Source organism: Nomascus leucogenys, chromosome 21, assembly GCF_006542625.1.
Source record: "Nomascus leucogenys isolate Asia chromosome 21, Asia_NLE_v1, whole genome shotgun sequence".
Classification (NCBI taxonomy): Eukaryota; Metazoa; Chordata; class Mammalia; order Primates; family Hylobatidae; genus Nomascus; species Nomascus leucogenys.
The window spans coordinates 49330109-49344542 of NC_044401.1; the positions used below are offsets into that span (position 1 = coordinate 49330109).

Consider the following 14434-nt stretch of genomic DNA (forward strand, 5'->3'; position numbering starts at 1 on the left):
CTGAGACATGACAGTCGCTTGAACCCAGGAGGTAGAAGTTGCAGTGAGCCGAGATCACACCACTGCACTCCAGCCTGAGTGACAGAGCAAGACTCAGTCTCAATAAATAAATAATAAAAATAAAAATAAAATGGGGACTCTTTGGAGATTGAAAAATAAAGCTACAATGTATGAAAATGAGTTGTCGGTCAGGCGCTGTGGCTCACGCTTGTCATCCCAGCACTTTGGGAGGCCGAGGCGGGCGGATCACGAGGTCAGGAGATCGAGACCACGGTGAAACCCCGTCTCTACTAAAAATACAAAAAATTACAGGCGGGCGCCTGTAGTCCCAGCTACTCGGAGAGGCTGAGGCAGGAGAATGGTGTGAACCCGGGAAGCGGAGCTTGCAGTGAGCCGAGATCGCGCCACTGCACTCCAGCCTGGGCGACAGAGCGAGACTCCGTCTCAAAAAAAAAAAAAAAAAAAGAAAGAAAATGAGTTGTCATACTATTTAATAAGACCAGGTAATATTTTCAGACATTTCATTCTTTTTTTTTTCTTTTTTTTTTTTTTTTTGAGATGGAGGCTCACCCTGTCACCCAGGCTGCAGTGCAGTGGTGCGATCTAGCTTACGGCAACCGCCACCTCCTGGGTTCAAGCTATTCTCCCGCCACAGCCTCCTGAGTAGCTGGGATTACAGGCGCCTGCCACCACACCCAGCTAATTTTTGTATTTTTAGTAGAGATGTGGTTTCACCATGTTGGCCAGGCTGGTCTCGAACTCCTGACCTCAAGTGGATCCACCTGCCTCGGCCTCCCAAAGTGCTGAGATTACAGGTGTGAGCCACCGTGCCCAGTCCAGCGATTTCATTCTTAAAAAAAATAATCTCCATGACTGGAGTACAGTGCTCTCATTCTTAGACCAAACATAGAATGACTTAGGACTTTTATTCCTTTTGGAGTAATTTTTCCAACAAAACTGTGAGAACACAATGGTGCACCCTTGCCTTTATGGTTTTTGTTTTTTTTGTTTTTGGAGGTTTTCTTTTTGCAGCTTTATCATGAGGAGGGTCCCTTTTGCAAAAATATCTCAGGCCTTTCTTAGCTTTTCTTTTTTTTTTTTTCTTTTCTTTTGAGACAGAGTCTTGCTCTGTTGCGAGGCTGGAGTGCAATGGCATGATCTCAGCTCACTGCAACCTCCGCCTCCCGGGTTCAAGCGATTCTCCTGCCTCGGCCTCCCGAGTAGCTGGGATTACAGGCACGTGCCACCACACCCAGCTAATTTTTGTATTTTTAGTAGAGACAGGGTTTCACCATGTTGGCCAGGCTGGTCTCAATCTCTCGTTTTTTTTTTGTTTTGTTTTGTTTTGTTTTTTTTGAGACGGAGTCTTGCTCTGTCACCCAGGCTGGAGTGCAGTGGCGCGATCTCGGCTCACTGCAACCTCCACCTCCCGGGTTCATGCCATTCTCCTGCCTCAGCCTCCTGAGCAGCTGGGACTACAGGCGCCCACCACCATGTCTAGCTAATTTTTTGTATTTTTAGTAGAGACGGGGTTTCACTGTGTTAGCCAGGATGGTCTCAATCTCCTGACCTCGTGATCCACCCGCCTCGGCCTCCCAAAGTCCTGGGATTACAGGCGTGAGCCACCGCACCCAGCCTGGTCTCAATCTCTTGACCTTGTGATCCACCCACCTCAGCCCCCCAAAGTGCTAGGATTACAGGCATGAACCACTGTGCCCAGCCTCATTGGCTTTCGTAAAGGTTTTCTTTGTGCAGCAGAGCACTCTCCTGATGCTCCTGGCTGGTGCTTATCCTGCTGGTTTTCTCTTCCTCGGTTGTAATCCAGTCCAGCCCTGCCACAGCCCCGCATCAGTGGCTCTGCCTGCGATTCGAGTTCTCCCGTGTCCCCCTGACCAACACCACTTGGCCTCCCCTTTTCCAAGATGTGGTTTTGCTTCATATTGGGTTCTATTTGGTTGTTATGACGAGATGGGTGAGGGACAGATGCTAGTATAAAGTGGCCAGTTTAATAAATGGCCCATTTATTAGTGAATATTTTCATGTTATGACAGATTTTTCTTTCTTCCTCTATCTTGTAACTGCAGGGACATGGAAAATGAATATTCAAAGGTCAGGCCCTTAAAATATCAAGAAAAGTGATTGGTGGGGTGTAATGTAGGTTCCCCAAAGCCCAGAGAAGGGAGATGTTTCAATTAAAGGCTTTCGGGGGCAAGGAATAGAAATGCAATTTAAATTAGTTGGGTGTGGTGACTCACATCTGAAATCCCAGTGCTTTTGGAGGCCAAGGCACTGGAGGATCTCTTAAGACCAGGAGTTTGAAAACAGCCTGGGCAACACAGTAAGATTCTATCTCTTTTTTTTTTTTTTTTTTTTTTGAGATGTTGTCTGGCTCTGTTGCCCAGGCTGGACTGCAGTGGTGGATCTCGGCTCACTGCAACCTCTGCCTCCCGGGCTCCCAGGTTCAAGCGATTCTCCTGCCTCGGCCTCCCAAGTAGCTGGGATAATAGGCATGTGCCACTACACCCAGCTAATTTTTATATTTTTAGTGGAGACAGGGTTTCACCGTATTGGCCAGGCTGGTCTCGAACTCCTGACCTCAGGTCATCCATCTGCCTCGGCCTCCCAAAGTGCTAGGATTACAGGATTCTGTCTCTATTTAAAAAATTAAAAAAAAAAAAGTAGGCTAGGTGCAGTGGCTCATGGCTGTAATCCCAACACTTTGGGAGGCCAAGGCAGGCAGATTGCCTGAGCTCAGGAGTTTGAGACCAGCATAAGCAACATGGTGAAACCCTGTCTCCACAAAAAAAATACAAAATTTAGCTGGGTGTGGTGGTGCATACCTGTAGTCCCGGCTAATTGTGGGGCTGAAGTGGGAGGATCGCTTGAGCCTGGGAGGTCTAGGCTGCAGTGAGCCACAGCACTCCAGCCTGGGTGACACAGAGACCCTATCTTTAAAAAAAAACCAACCAACAAACAAAAAAAGTAGCTGAAACAATGTTAACTTTTTTTAAAATTCCCCTATAATAAGAAGTCCAGAGATGGGTGGCCCTAGGGCTGGTGAACTCAACAGCTAAAAGACGTTAAGGCTTTTGTTCAGCTACTCAGTAATTCTCTCACATATTTTTTCATGTCACAAGACGGCTGCTGCAGCTCCAGACATCACATTCTCACACGACAATGTCTAAAGGCAGGAAGGAAGGGGCATTTCTTTTCCTAGAGGTTTTTTTTTATAAGGATGAAAATCTGTTCCAGAAGATTTTGCCTTGAGTCCCATTGGCTAAAACTGGGTTCCATGCCTGTTCCCTAGCTGCAAGGGATGCTGGGAATCTGAGTATCTAGCACTTCCTCCTGGACTGTGGGAAGCTGACTCTGCCAGGGTGACAATGGGTGTTCGTAGACAGCTTGCCCATGTACAGTGGGGAATGGAAGAGTCCTGTACTCTCTTCCTCAATGCCTGTGTCTCTCCCACTGCTGCAGGTCAGAGGATTCCCAGCTCCCAACCCCGCAGCTAGCCAGCCCACAGCCAGGAGACAAGAGTAATGAACCTGAAGATGCTGGGACCAGAGACCCAGACCCCACTCCAGAGGGAGCCTGGCAGTCAGACAGCAGCTCTGGAAGCAGAGCCCTGGATGAAGGTTTGTCCCTGTGCGCCTGGTCTTCCTGCCAGGCTCACAGTCCCTCCCCGGCTGTGCTCAGCCCTGCTCTCAGGGGCCTGTCTGCATCCATGCTACCACCAGCCTCCAAACAGAGCCCACTCCCACCAGCTGCTCGGGCTGGGCTGGGGCCCTTTTCCCCAGCCCCATCATCCTAAGAACTTGGGCCTGGAGAATCTGGGGGGGTGTAGAGCCATCAAGAGGTCAGGATACCCTGAGACGTTCCCAAACTTGCCAGGTGGCCAGGGTCACCTTTAAAAGCATGGATGCAGGCTGGATGTGGTAGCTCACGCCTGTGATCCCAGCACTTTGGGAGGCTGAGGCGGGTAGATTGCTTGAGCTCAGGGGTTTGAGACTAGCCTGGCAACATGGCAAAAGCTGGTCTCTACCAAAAATACAAACAAATTAGCCCAGTGTGGTGGCACGTGCCTATAGTCCCAGCTACTCGGGGAGCGCTGAGGCAGGAGGATTACTTGAGCCTGGGAGGTCGAGGCTTCAGTGAGCCGAGATCGTGCTACTGCACTCCAGCCTAGGTGACAGAGTGGGGCCCTGCCCCCCTAAAGAAAAAAGAAAAACATGGATGCCCAGGCCCACCCTGGATCTCTGCATGTGATTCTCTGGGGTGGTGGGGGTGGGGTCATAAGCCTGGTTTTGTTTTTAAACAGCTGTATCAGTTAGGACATCGTTTGTCTCCCAGTGTCAGATCATTCAGCCCAAACCGGCTGAAGTTAAAAGAGAATGTATTGGTTCACATAACTTAAAAGTCCACGCAAGCTTCAGGCACAGCTGAAGTGTCAGCAGCGCAGCTGTCTGGACGCCTGGCCCTGCGTTGCTCTACAGTGATTCATTTCACAACAGGCACTCCCCTCATAGTGGCAAGATGGTCACCAGCGACTCCAGGCCCGGTCCTCTCAACTCCCAGGCCAGAAGCATGGAGGGCATTTCTCTTTCCCTGCAAGTTTTGAGTCCAAGGCTTGGGCTAACTCCAGTGGCTCCCACTGGGTCCCTTGCCCTTCCTGAACTAGTTGCAGAGGAGGCTGCACTCAGCCTGGCCAGGCCTGACTCAAGTGCCCTGGAGCTGGGTGGAGAGGAAGAGGAGGGAGTAGGACTCCCCTGGGGACGGGGATGGGGACCGAGGTTGGGCAGCTGAACACCAGGGGGCCACAGAGACCCCCAGGCTTCCTGATGCTGACACAGGCGGGAGCCCACTGTCAAGGCCAAGCAACACTGGGGACCACAGACAGTCACATGCATCACACCCCCTTCCTCCACATTACTCCAAACATTAGACGCCTGTAGTTCCCTGAGCATTGAAAATCTGTCCATCCTGGTGCCCATACCGTGAGGAACCCACCCCAGCTCCTAAGAGACTGGCTTGGCCTTTCCTGACTGGGGTTGGCACAGCTTAAAATGGAAATAACGCTTACCTCTGAGACCACAGACAGGGCCTGGCTTGTGTCATCTTAGAAAACAGGGAAGAAGCCAGGCACGGTGGTTCACGCCGGTAATCCCAACACTTTGGGAGGCTGAGGCAGGAGGATCACTTGAGCCCAGGAGTTTGAGGCTGCAGTGAACTATCATGACACCACTGCACTCCAGCCTGGGTGACAGAGCGAGACCCTGTCTCTAAAAAAAAAAAAAAAGAAAGAAAGATAAGAAAGAGAAGAAAAAGAGAGCATTTCTCCCCATGTCCCTGTGTAAAGTCCCAGGAAGGGGTTCTGACTGGCCAGCTTCACTCCTGGGCTGGTCACATTACCAGGAGACAGAACCAGCCTTGGTGGCCTCACTGCACAGGAGCCTGGAATGTGGGGGGTGGCTGTCTCAAGAGGGGACATGGCACAAGGGCCCTCCCCTCGGGCTGTGCTGCACATGTCCCCTTGGGGAGGGATGCCTGGTTCCCCATCCTTTGTCCTGCATCCCCACATCCTGTGCTTCCCCAGCAGTGGACGAGCAGCTGTTCCGCTCCGTGGAGGGCCAGGCCGCCTCTGACGAGGAGGCGGAGGAGGAGAAGTGGCGGGAGGAGCAGAAGACGCCAGCAGCTGAGGCCAAGACACTGCTGGCCCGGCTCTCCAGCTGCAGAGGCAGGTGTGTGGCCCGTCCAGGGTCAGCCACTGTGGGCCTCAGGCTCTAGAGGTGTCCAGGGAAGCCGGGAGCACCTGGGAGGCTGGTTAGCCTGGCTCAGCCACCTCCCAGCCCCTCTGCGACTCTGTCCCCTTGTCCCTCGGGGGAGGTGGGAAGGCCCGCCAGCATGTAGAGGATGAAGTGGGATGACCTTCCACGGCACAGCTCGTGGCTGGCTTGAATTCCCATTCGTGCTTTCTCACCAGCACCTGCACCAGAGCTCTTGGGGCACTCCCAGACACCAGTGTTCCTCTCAGACCCTTTCCCAACCCATCACCCCTCGCCACACACCATTTTCACAGCTCTCCAGCCTGGCCCCGGGCAGGTGCTGGCTCCCTGTTTCATCCTCACCTCCACCCTCCCGGGGACCAAGGACAGGCCCAGGACACCTGGGACACCTCAGACAAGTCGCCTGGCTTCTCCAAACCTCAGTCTTCTCATCTCTAAGACGGGATGGTGACACTTGTGTGGCAGAGGCTGTGTGAGGATTTGAGGTCAAAGTTATACAATGCCTAACAGGTGCCTGGCGCACAGTAGGTGGGAATGCCAGTGGGGGCAACAGTTATTATTGTATGGTAAAATGCTGTTAATTTTCTGGGGTTGTTGTTACCACCAATTCTTCATGTTAACAACAAGCACTTATGAAGCACCTACTACATGCCAAGCAAAATCTGAGGCACAGGGAAAATCGTAGTAAACCAGACAGTGGCCTCTTCTTCTGGATCCTCTAGCGAGTGTGACAGGCGTGAGGAAGAGGGGTCACACAGGGGCAGGGACAGAGGCGGGGCAGGGAAATGCAGGGAAGGAAATGAGGGAATAAGCAATGCAGACGCTGGGGGAAGAGCATTCCAGGAAGAGGGAAGAGCAAGTGCAGAGGCCCTGAGGCATGTTGGCGGGACTGCCAGGAGGCCACTGTGGCTGGAGCAGCGTGAGTGCAGGTGGGTGGGAGGGAAGGTCAGAGAGCTCATGGGGCAGATCAGGTGAAGCCTTTGTCTTTTCCTCAGAGTGAGATGGGGGCCATGGGAGGGTGCTGGGCAGGCAGGTGCCGTGGCCTGGCTTTGCTTTAGGAGGCCGACTCCACACCACCACCACCTCTCCAAGGCTGGACACAGCGGGCTCTGGGAAGCAGCCCCCTGCAATGCGGGCCCTCTCCTTTGCTGCAGGTGTGATGACCAGACGGCGGAGAAGCTCATGACTTACTTTGGTCACTTCGGCGGTGCCGACCATGCCCACACCCTGGGGGAACTGGAGGCCTGCATTGTCATGCTGGTGGAGCAGCTGAGGACTCAGGGCTGCGGTGGGAGGACCCTTGGGACCTCTGGGGAGGAGGTCAGCAGAGCCTAGAGATCAAAGGCTGGAGCAATTCTAGAGGATCTCACAGCTGGAAGGGTCTGAGGGATTGCAGCCAAGTCTTGTGCCTCATTCCCAGATGAGTAAACCAAGGCCCAGAGGGAGGTGATTTCCTCTGATTTAAATTTAATAAGAAACATTTTGGTTGCAAATTAAAGGATCCCACCTCAAATTAGCTTGATTGCAAAACAGGTATTGGAACATGGAGCTGAGAAGAAGATGGTCTGGGCCTCAGGCACAGCTGGGTCCAGGGACTCAGACCAGATTGTCTCCATCTGTCTGCTGTGTTTTTCTGTAGGAGGTGGCCTCACTTTCCCCTACTTCAAAAGGGCTTACTCCATATGATGGGGGAAGGGAAGGCAGGACCATTAACAGCCCTAGACTTCCATCAGTCCACCTGGGAAGCCCTCACAGGAAAATGAGTCTCACTCCTAGTACATGAAATCTCAGAAAGGAACCCCGATTGGCCACCTCAGTCATGTGCCTGTCCCTGGGCCAGTCCCTGTGGTGGTGGGGCTGGTTCAGTGATTGGTGCTGCCACCAAAGTCAGATGAAGTGGAGGAGGGGCAGTTTCCCAAAAGAAAGGGAGTGTGGTAGCAAGAAGAGGGAAAAGGGAGGCCGAGCATCCAGCTGTCTCCATTTCAATAAGACCACTTCGCATTTCTCATTCTCTCTACTCTATAGGAACTTCTCTATTCCACAGTAGCCAAGTGTGCAATGCTGTTGAAAGTTGTCATTTCACTAAGCGCTAGCCCACTGTGCTTTTACCAACTGGTTTTGACATAGTTTTATATTTATACATCTGAAATTCTAAGTCTGTACTGCTTTTTACTTATGTATGGCCTGATGAAGTCCTAGTTCCTTAAATAACTTTTTAAAAATGATACTAGCTGACTTGTACAACCCATGAATCACAGGCTCGGTGCTGATGTGCTTTGTCTTATTTTATGTTCAAAGGGCCCAATGAGGTAGGAAACAGTTTGAGAGAGGTCAAATGGGCTGGGCTGGGAGCCCGTGCCACATCGACGCCAGTGTGCCCCCCTTGAACCAAGGCAGCCACACCACCCCACCTTGAGGCCAGGGGTTGAGTCACTGGGGGCAGGAGGGAGCAGAGGGGTCTGTTTGGGCTCCAGCCTCTTAGTGCATGAAATCAGAGACCAAGACAAAAGGTAGCAGGCCCAGGAGCGCTGCAGTAGATTGGACAAAAGACCAGGACTACGCAAACATTCTGCTGAAATGTGCAAAAGGAAACAAAGTTGAATGTCATTACAGGGCAAGCCAGTGTGGCTGCAGCTAAACCTTCCAGTGAGATCGGGTCTGCACCACCTCCAGCTTCTGGAACTCTTGCACCGGGATAGGGGCACCCCTCACTTACTCCCCAGAGGCTGCCAACACCAAGTAGCACGGCATGGCAGTTATGTGCTGGAGCCAGACTGCCGGGATTCAAATCCTGACTCCATTTCCTATGTGACCTTGGAAAAGTTACTCAACTTTTCTGTGCCTCGGTTTCCTCACCTGTGACATGGGCATAATAATGGTACTATACACATGTATCAAACAGGTGAACACCTGTGGTGAGTGCTCAGCAAACATGTGCCACGGCTGTCCCTGTTTCTAGCACTCTTCTGTGTTGTGCAGGTCTCCTAAGTTAAAAGTTGCTTCTACATTTTCTCCACCACCGCTCTGGTTTCCTGGAGGCCTTGATCTTGCCTGCCCAGGCACCCCTCAGGAAAGTCATAGCCCTGTGGCTGGGGAGGGTGCAGTGCTGTGGGCCATCAGGAAATAAACTGGCAGTCACAAAGTTCTGAAGGACATAGCCACCCCTTTTCTAAGAACATTTCAAGGAAACAGGGCTTGGAGGATCCTAAAATTAGCCAGCCTTCCAGTCACATCCCTAGAGAGCAGAGGCACTGGGCCTTCCCTCCTCCTGCCCAAGCCCAGGGTGAACCCTGAGCGCCCTCGGGCATCACACTTTCCACTGCTTCTCTTTCCCCCCATTGGTGCCAGGGGAAGGGACTGTCTCGTGCCTGGCATGCCTGCTTTAGAAGACAGGGGCCACAAAACACTTTGTGACTGCCTGGCATCCTAGTGTTACTGGGTACGACTGACGGTTTAGGTGGCCCCCTGGCCAAGAGTGGGCCCATGACTCGGACTGGGCCAACCAGGCCCCTCTCCTGGTGCTCTCCATGCTGGGGGTGGGGATGGCTGGAGAGGGTCTTTCTCGGCTGTGGCTCTTGGACAAGAGGCTTAGGACACTCCCACTGTCTCAACCCTGTCCCGTTCCTGAGGTTCTCCAGCTGCCAGTCCATTCTGGGATCTGCCCACTAGCCTGCCGTAAATTTCCTCTCTGTGTAAGCTAGCCAGATTGGTTTCTGCTGCTTCCCACTAAACTTAATTTGTTAAAAAGAAACAAAACCAGAGAAAAGAAGGGAGAATGGAGTCCTTAGAGTAGGAAACAAAATACACAAGTCTTACATCAGTCCAACCCGCTGTGTGGCTTTAGGCCACACACTCAGCTTCTCTGGGCCTCAGCACCAGCCTCAGGGAGATGGAGTAGTTGATCCCGCCACCTGGAAGGCTGGGGGAGGCCAGCAAGGTGAGCATTGAGCCCTTTCTCTCCCCAGGCAGAGTTGCAGCAGAAGGTGGAAGAGAATGAGCACCTGAGGCTGGAGCTGCAGATGGTAGAGACCGAGAGGGTGCGGCTGTCCCTGCTGGAAGAGAAGCTGGTGGACGTGCTGCAGCTCCTACAGAGGCTCCGGGACCTGGTAGGCTCATGGGAGAGCTGCCACACTCAGGGAAGGGAAAGGAGCTCTTAGGAGGGAGCCCCACCTGTGTCAGGCACCAGGCTCTAGGCTCTCCTCACAGTAGGCAGCTGTTATCCCATTTTACAGATGAAGAAATGGAGGCTCAGAGGAACCAACCAAAAATATGGTTGGGGGGCTCCCCAGGTCATTTTAAGAAGCTAATAAAACTCTTGTATGTATCCTTTTCTGGTTCTGTTCTCAAAACCAGAAGAGGATAAATGGAAGAAAGACAGGAAAGGAAAATTATAAACTAATGTGACATTTAAACATGGATGCAAAATTATTAAATACAATACTAGCAAACCAAATCTGGCAGTGTTTAAAGAAATGCAACATGACCAAGTTGGACTTATCCTACAAATTCAAGGATGATTCCACATCAAAAAATCTATTACCAAAATACACCACATTGCAGATTAAAGGAGAAAGACCAGATGATCATCTCAATTGATGCAGAAAAGGAAGTCAATAAAATTCAATCTCCTTTGATTATAAAACCCCTCAGCAAATTAAGAATAGTAGGGATCTTCCTTCACCAGATAAGGGCTCTCAACCAAATACTTCATGCAGATCTCACACTGACTGGTGACATGTCAGAAGAATCCCCCTAAAATCAGATAGGCTGGGCCTGGTGGTGTATGCCTGTAATCACAGCACTTTGGGAGGCCTAGGTGGGTGGATCACTTGAGCTCAGGAGTTCGAGACCAGCCTGGCCAATATGGTGAAACCCCCACCTCTACAAAAAAAAATTAGCTGGGCATGGTGGTGTATGCCTGTGGTCCCAGCTACTCAGGAGGCTGAGGTGGGAGGATACCCGAAGTCCAGGAGGCAAAAGTTGCAGTGAGCTGAGATTGTGCCACTGCACTCCAGCCTAGGTGACAGAGTAAGACCTTATCTCAAAAAAAAAAAAATTAAATTAAAATTAAAATCAGACTCAAGACAAGAATGCCTGTCATCACTATTTTCATGTGAAGCAGAGGTTCCATCCAGTGCAGCAAAAGGAAAGAGAAAGGCTATAAGGACTAGAAAGAAAGGAAGACCCAGGTCTGTGGGGCTCTGAAGTGGGCTGTGTCCTGTGCATCGGGCTGCCTGGGACCCGAAGCTGCCGAGGTCCAGCCCAATGTCCACGTCCTGGGCAAGCAGAGACCTGGGGATGGGCCCCAAGAGGCCAATCCTAGCCCAGGCAGGCAAGGACAGTGGTTCCCAGCAGAGGCCATGGGCCATGCAGCCTCACGGTAGATGATGCAGCCTCTCCACCTCCCAGCTGGGTGGCTTTGGCAAATTTCACATTCTTTCCCAGCATTGCTTTTTTCTGCTGGTTAAAATGGGCATAATAAAATAAGTTGTTGCAAAGATCAAATGAGCAAATGCATAAAAATGCTCTTAGGGTTATTTCCCAGTGTCTACCTGGGCACAGATGGTAATCCTTAGGTATGTGATCTTTGATGGCATGGATCCTGCCCACTGCCCCACTCGTGCTCCAAGAGTCTCTGGGAAGTGCAGTGTGGCCAGCCCAGGGGTAGGGGGCTAAGAAGGGATGAGGGTGGGGGAGGAGCTTTATCTGTCCCCAGGGAGCTGCCTAGAAGCCCCTAGGGGCCACCAGTTCCCATCGGCTGAACAGGGACACAGCAACCAGTCTAATCCAGCCTTGTTTCCATTTCTTTTTAAGAACATATCGAAAAGAGCCCTGGGGAAGATTTTGCTGAGCGCGCTGGACACTTTCAGGGACCCCACGCACGGTAGGAGAGCACCCCAGTCTCTCAGAGCCCAGGCAGTGGCTGGAGGGTGTCCCGAGGAGGAGACTCCAGTGTGCTTCATCCTTAGCATCTTGTCTGCAAAACAATCATGTTATTCCTGCCCTGCATGCTTTAGAAAGTTGAATGGGCTTTTAGCAAGAGCAGAGGCACAGAAGCCCCAGGCAGAAGTGCCAGACAGAAGCCCAGTGAGGGGATGGGTGGGCGCCACCGGCAGCACTGCAGCCACATGCGGGGGAGGTGCCCCAAGGGTTTTTAAACCCCTGAATGCTTACAATGGCCCTAGAAGGAATGAGTTGTTATCTCCTTTCCACAGAGGAAAAGACTGAGGCACAGGGTTCAAGTGCTGGCCACGCCCGAGGCTGGGGCATCTCCCTTAAGCACTCAGTAACATGGACCCGGTGTTTAGGCGAAGCTCAGGGAGCAGAATGGCAGGAGTGCCAGCTTATGCCTGGTGCAGCCAGGCTGAGCTCCTGCCTCACCGGGCTTCACAGGCTGACAGGGCAACCAAGAGCCCTTTGCTCTCTGTCCTCCCCAGGCACCACTGGGCAGAGCTCAGGTGCACCCACTGCCCTGAGCAGTCCCTGCCCTCGTGGAGGAGATCAGAAATTGTGTGCTCCAAGCGCCCTCTCCAGGGTCCTCAGTGGGAGGTGGTCCACAGAGCAAGGAAGCTGGGCAGGGCTGGGGAGGGACACAGCGGATAAGGATGGCTGGGTCTCAGGAAGGAAGAACAGTGGCTCTGTGGGTGAAGGTGAGCAGACTGATCCTGCCCTCTCTGCCTGCTGTTTCCCTCCAGAGGGGAGGCCCAGCCCTGCAGCCATCCTGGATGCCCTGCACCAAGCCTTGGCTGCCTGCCAGCTGTTGCGGAGACAGCCCTTGGCACCAGCCTCTGCAGCAGCTGCGCTCACCAACCCCCTCCTCATCTCCTGCTGAGGTTACTGGCCCACCCTGTGGGCACCCTGCTCAGCCTGACTGCCTTTGGACCAGCCTCCGTGATCAGCCCAACCACTGACAGCTGGTCTGACCACCGTCACATCATCAGAACTTGAGTCTGTGCTGGCTCCTTCCAAGGTTGAGCCTGAGCCCAGAGCCTCCCACTGCAGTGCCTGGCAGCCACCCCTTCCTTGGGCTCCTCCACATTCCCTCGCGGCCCCTGCATTCCTGCCACCAGAGTCCACATTAAAGCCCTGCAGTTGCTGGATCAACCTGCACCTGATGCTGTAACTTTCCCCTGCCCTCAGGGCAGAGGTGCCCACTTTCTGACTGAGTCTGACCCCGAATCTCTTTCCCCAGAGTTTCAGGATCTCCTCCCCTCCCAGCGCTGTCTCCTTCCTCCCACCAGCATGCCTGCTGCAAGGGAGACTGGGCCCAACCTTTGGGATACCTGGTCTGTAGGAAAGCACTCCACACCCCAGGAAATGTTGATGACTAGGAAAGGCTGAGGGAATTCCAAGGAAGGAACAATCACTGTAGGCTCCCTGGTGGAAGCTGGCCTTGAACCAGCTCTAGAAGACAGGTAGGATTTAGACAGGCAAAGAGAGGAAGGAAGGGCATATAATCTAAGGTAACGGCAAGAGCAAAGGTGTGGAACCAGAGGGGGGCCCCAGGAATGCAGTGCTTGGAGCCCCTGCTCCTGAACACGCACTAACTCCTGAACTGCGAGCCCCTCCTCCTGAACTGCGAGCCCCCTCCTCCTGAACTGCGAGCCCCTCCTCCTGAACTGCGAGCCCCCTCCTCCTGAACTGCGAGCCCCTCCTCCTGAACTGCGTCATTGGGTTGCAGGAAGGAGTAGGCCAAGATACCTGGTCTCACCTAACTTAAACTGTCATTAGAGAGAAAGATTCATTGCCAAACAGTGCCATGGGGGTGAAACCAGTGCTAAATGGAGGTAAAATAAAGTGTAAAAGCCCAACCAGCAGGGGTCTGTCTGAGCCTCGGGATGCCTGGGGAAACTGCAGGAGTCAGGGGAATCCAGTCTGCTCTGAACCTTGGTGGGGAGGGGCAGGGGCAGAGGAGGAGGTGGAGGGAGGGCCGCAAAGATGATGGGTTTCAGGGAACCACTGCAAACGCCTAAGCAGGGAAACACAGGCCCAGCAACTTTCAGATGGTTCCTCTGGAAACGGAATAAAAGAGACCAAGGCCAGTGGCCACCACAGAAGGGCCACCCCCACCCCTGGTCCAGCCAGATGGGACGGGCCCCAGGACCCCTGGGGCCATGTGCAGAGCTGGCCCCGGGGAGGTGGTCTGAGCAGGCAGGGATGCACCCAGCTTGCTCCTCGCGTTTCCGCGGAGTCCACCGGCCCTGCACCTCAGGCTCTACGCTGCCTGCGGGATCCAGGCTAGGCAGGCTCCCGTGTGTCCCAGCTCGGTCACAGGGCCAGCTGCTCTGTGTCCTGATCATGGTGGTGGCTACATGAACCTACACATGGGTTAAAACTCACTGTGGACATACATGACAGTTCAAAGCTCTCATATATGTTCCTTTGTCATTTTTTGGTAGTTCTATCAGTTTTGCCTCACATATTTGCCACACTCTTATTAGGTGTATACACATTAGGGATTATTACGTCTTTTTGGAGAATTGACTTGTTTATCATTAGTCTGCTCTGTCTGAAATTATTACAGCTACTTCAGCTTTCTTTTTTGTTCTTTTTTTTTTTTTTTTTTTTTTGTGAGACGAAGTCTCACTCTGTTGCCCAGCTTGGAGTGCAATGGCGCCATCTTGGCTCACTGCAACCTCTGCCTCCGAGGT

General features: G+C 52.7%; 1 protein-coding gene across 2 annotated transcripts in view; it reads left to right on the top strand.

The window, feature by feature from the left end:
- EFCC1 (EF-hand and coiled-coil domain containing 1) overlaps window positions 1-13594 on the top strand; it is a 44102-nt gene extending 30508 nt beyond the window's left edge. The window contains exons 3-8 of one of the 2 annotated variants that reach the window (XM_030801520.1): window positions 3478-3635; window positions 5594-5738; window positions 6938-7103; window positions 9749-9889; window positions 11598-11667; window positions 12479-13594. In XM_030801520.1, the coding sequence (XP_030657380.1) occupies window positions 3478-3635; window positions 5594-5738; window positions 6938-7103; window positions 9749-9889; window positions 11598-11667; window positions 12479-12615 (817 nt within the window). In that variant the 3' untranslated portion in view covers window positions 12616-13594. The remainder of the gene's footprint in view (window positions 1-3477; window positions 3636-5593; window positions 5739-6937; window positions 7104-9748; window positions 9890-11597; window positions 11668-12478) is intronic. The other variant, XM_030801521.1, reaches the window with a different exon arrangement.
- The last annotated feature ends 840 nt before the right edge of the window (window positions 13595-14434 follow it).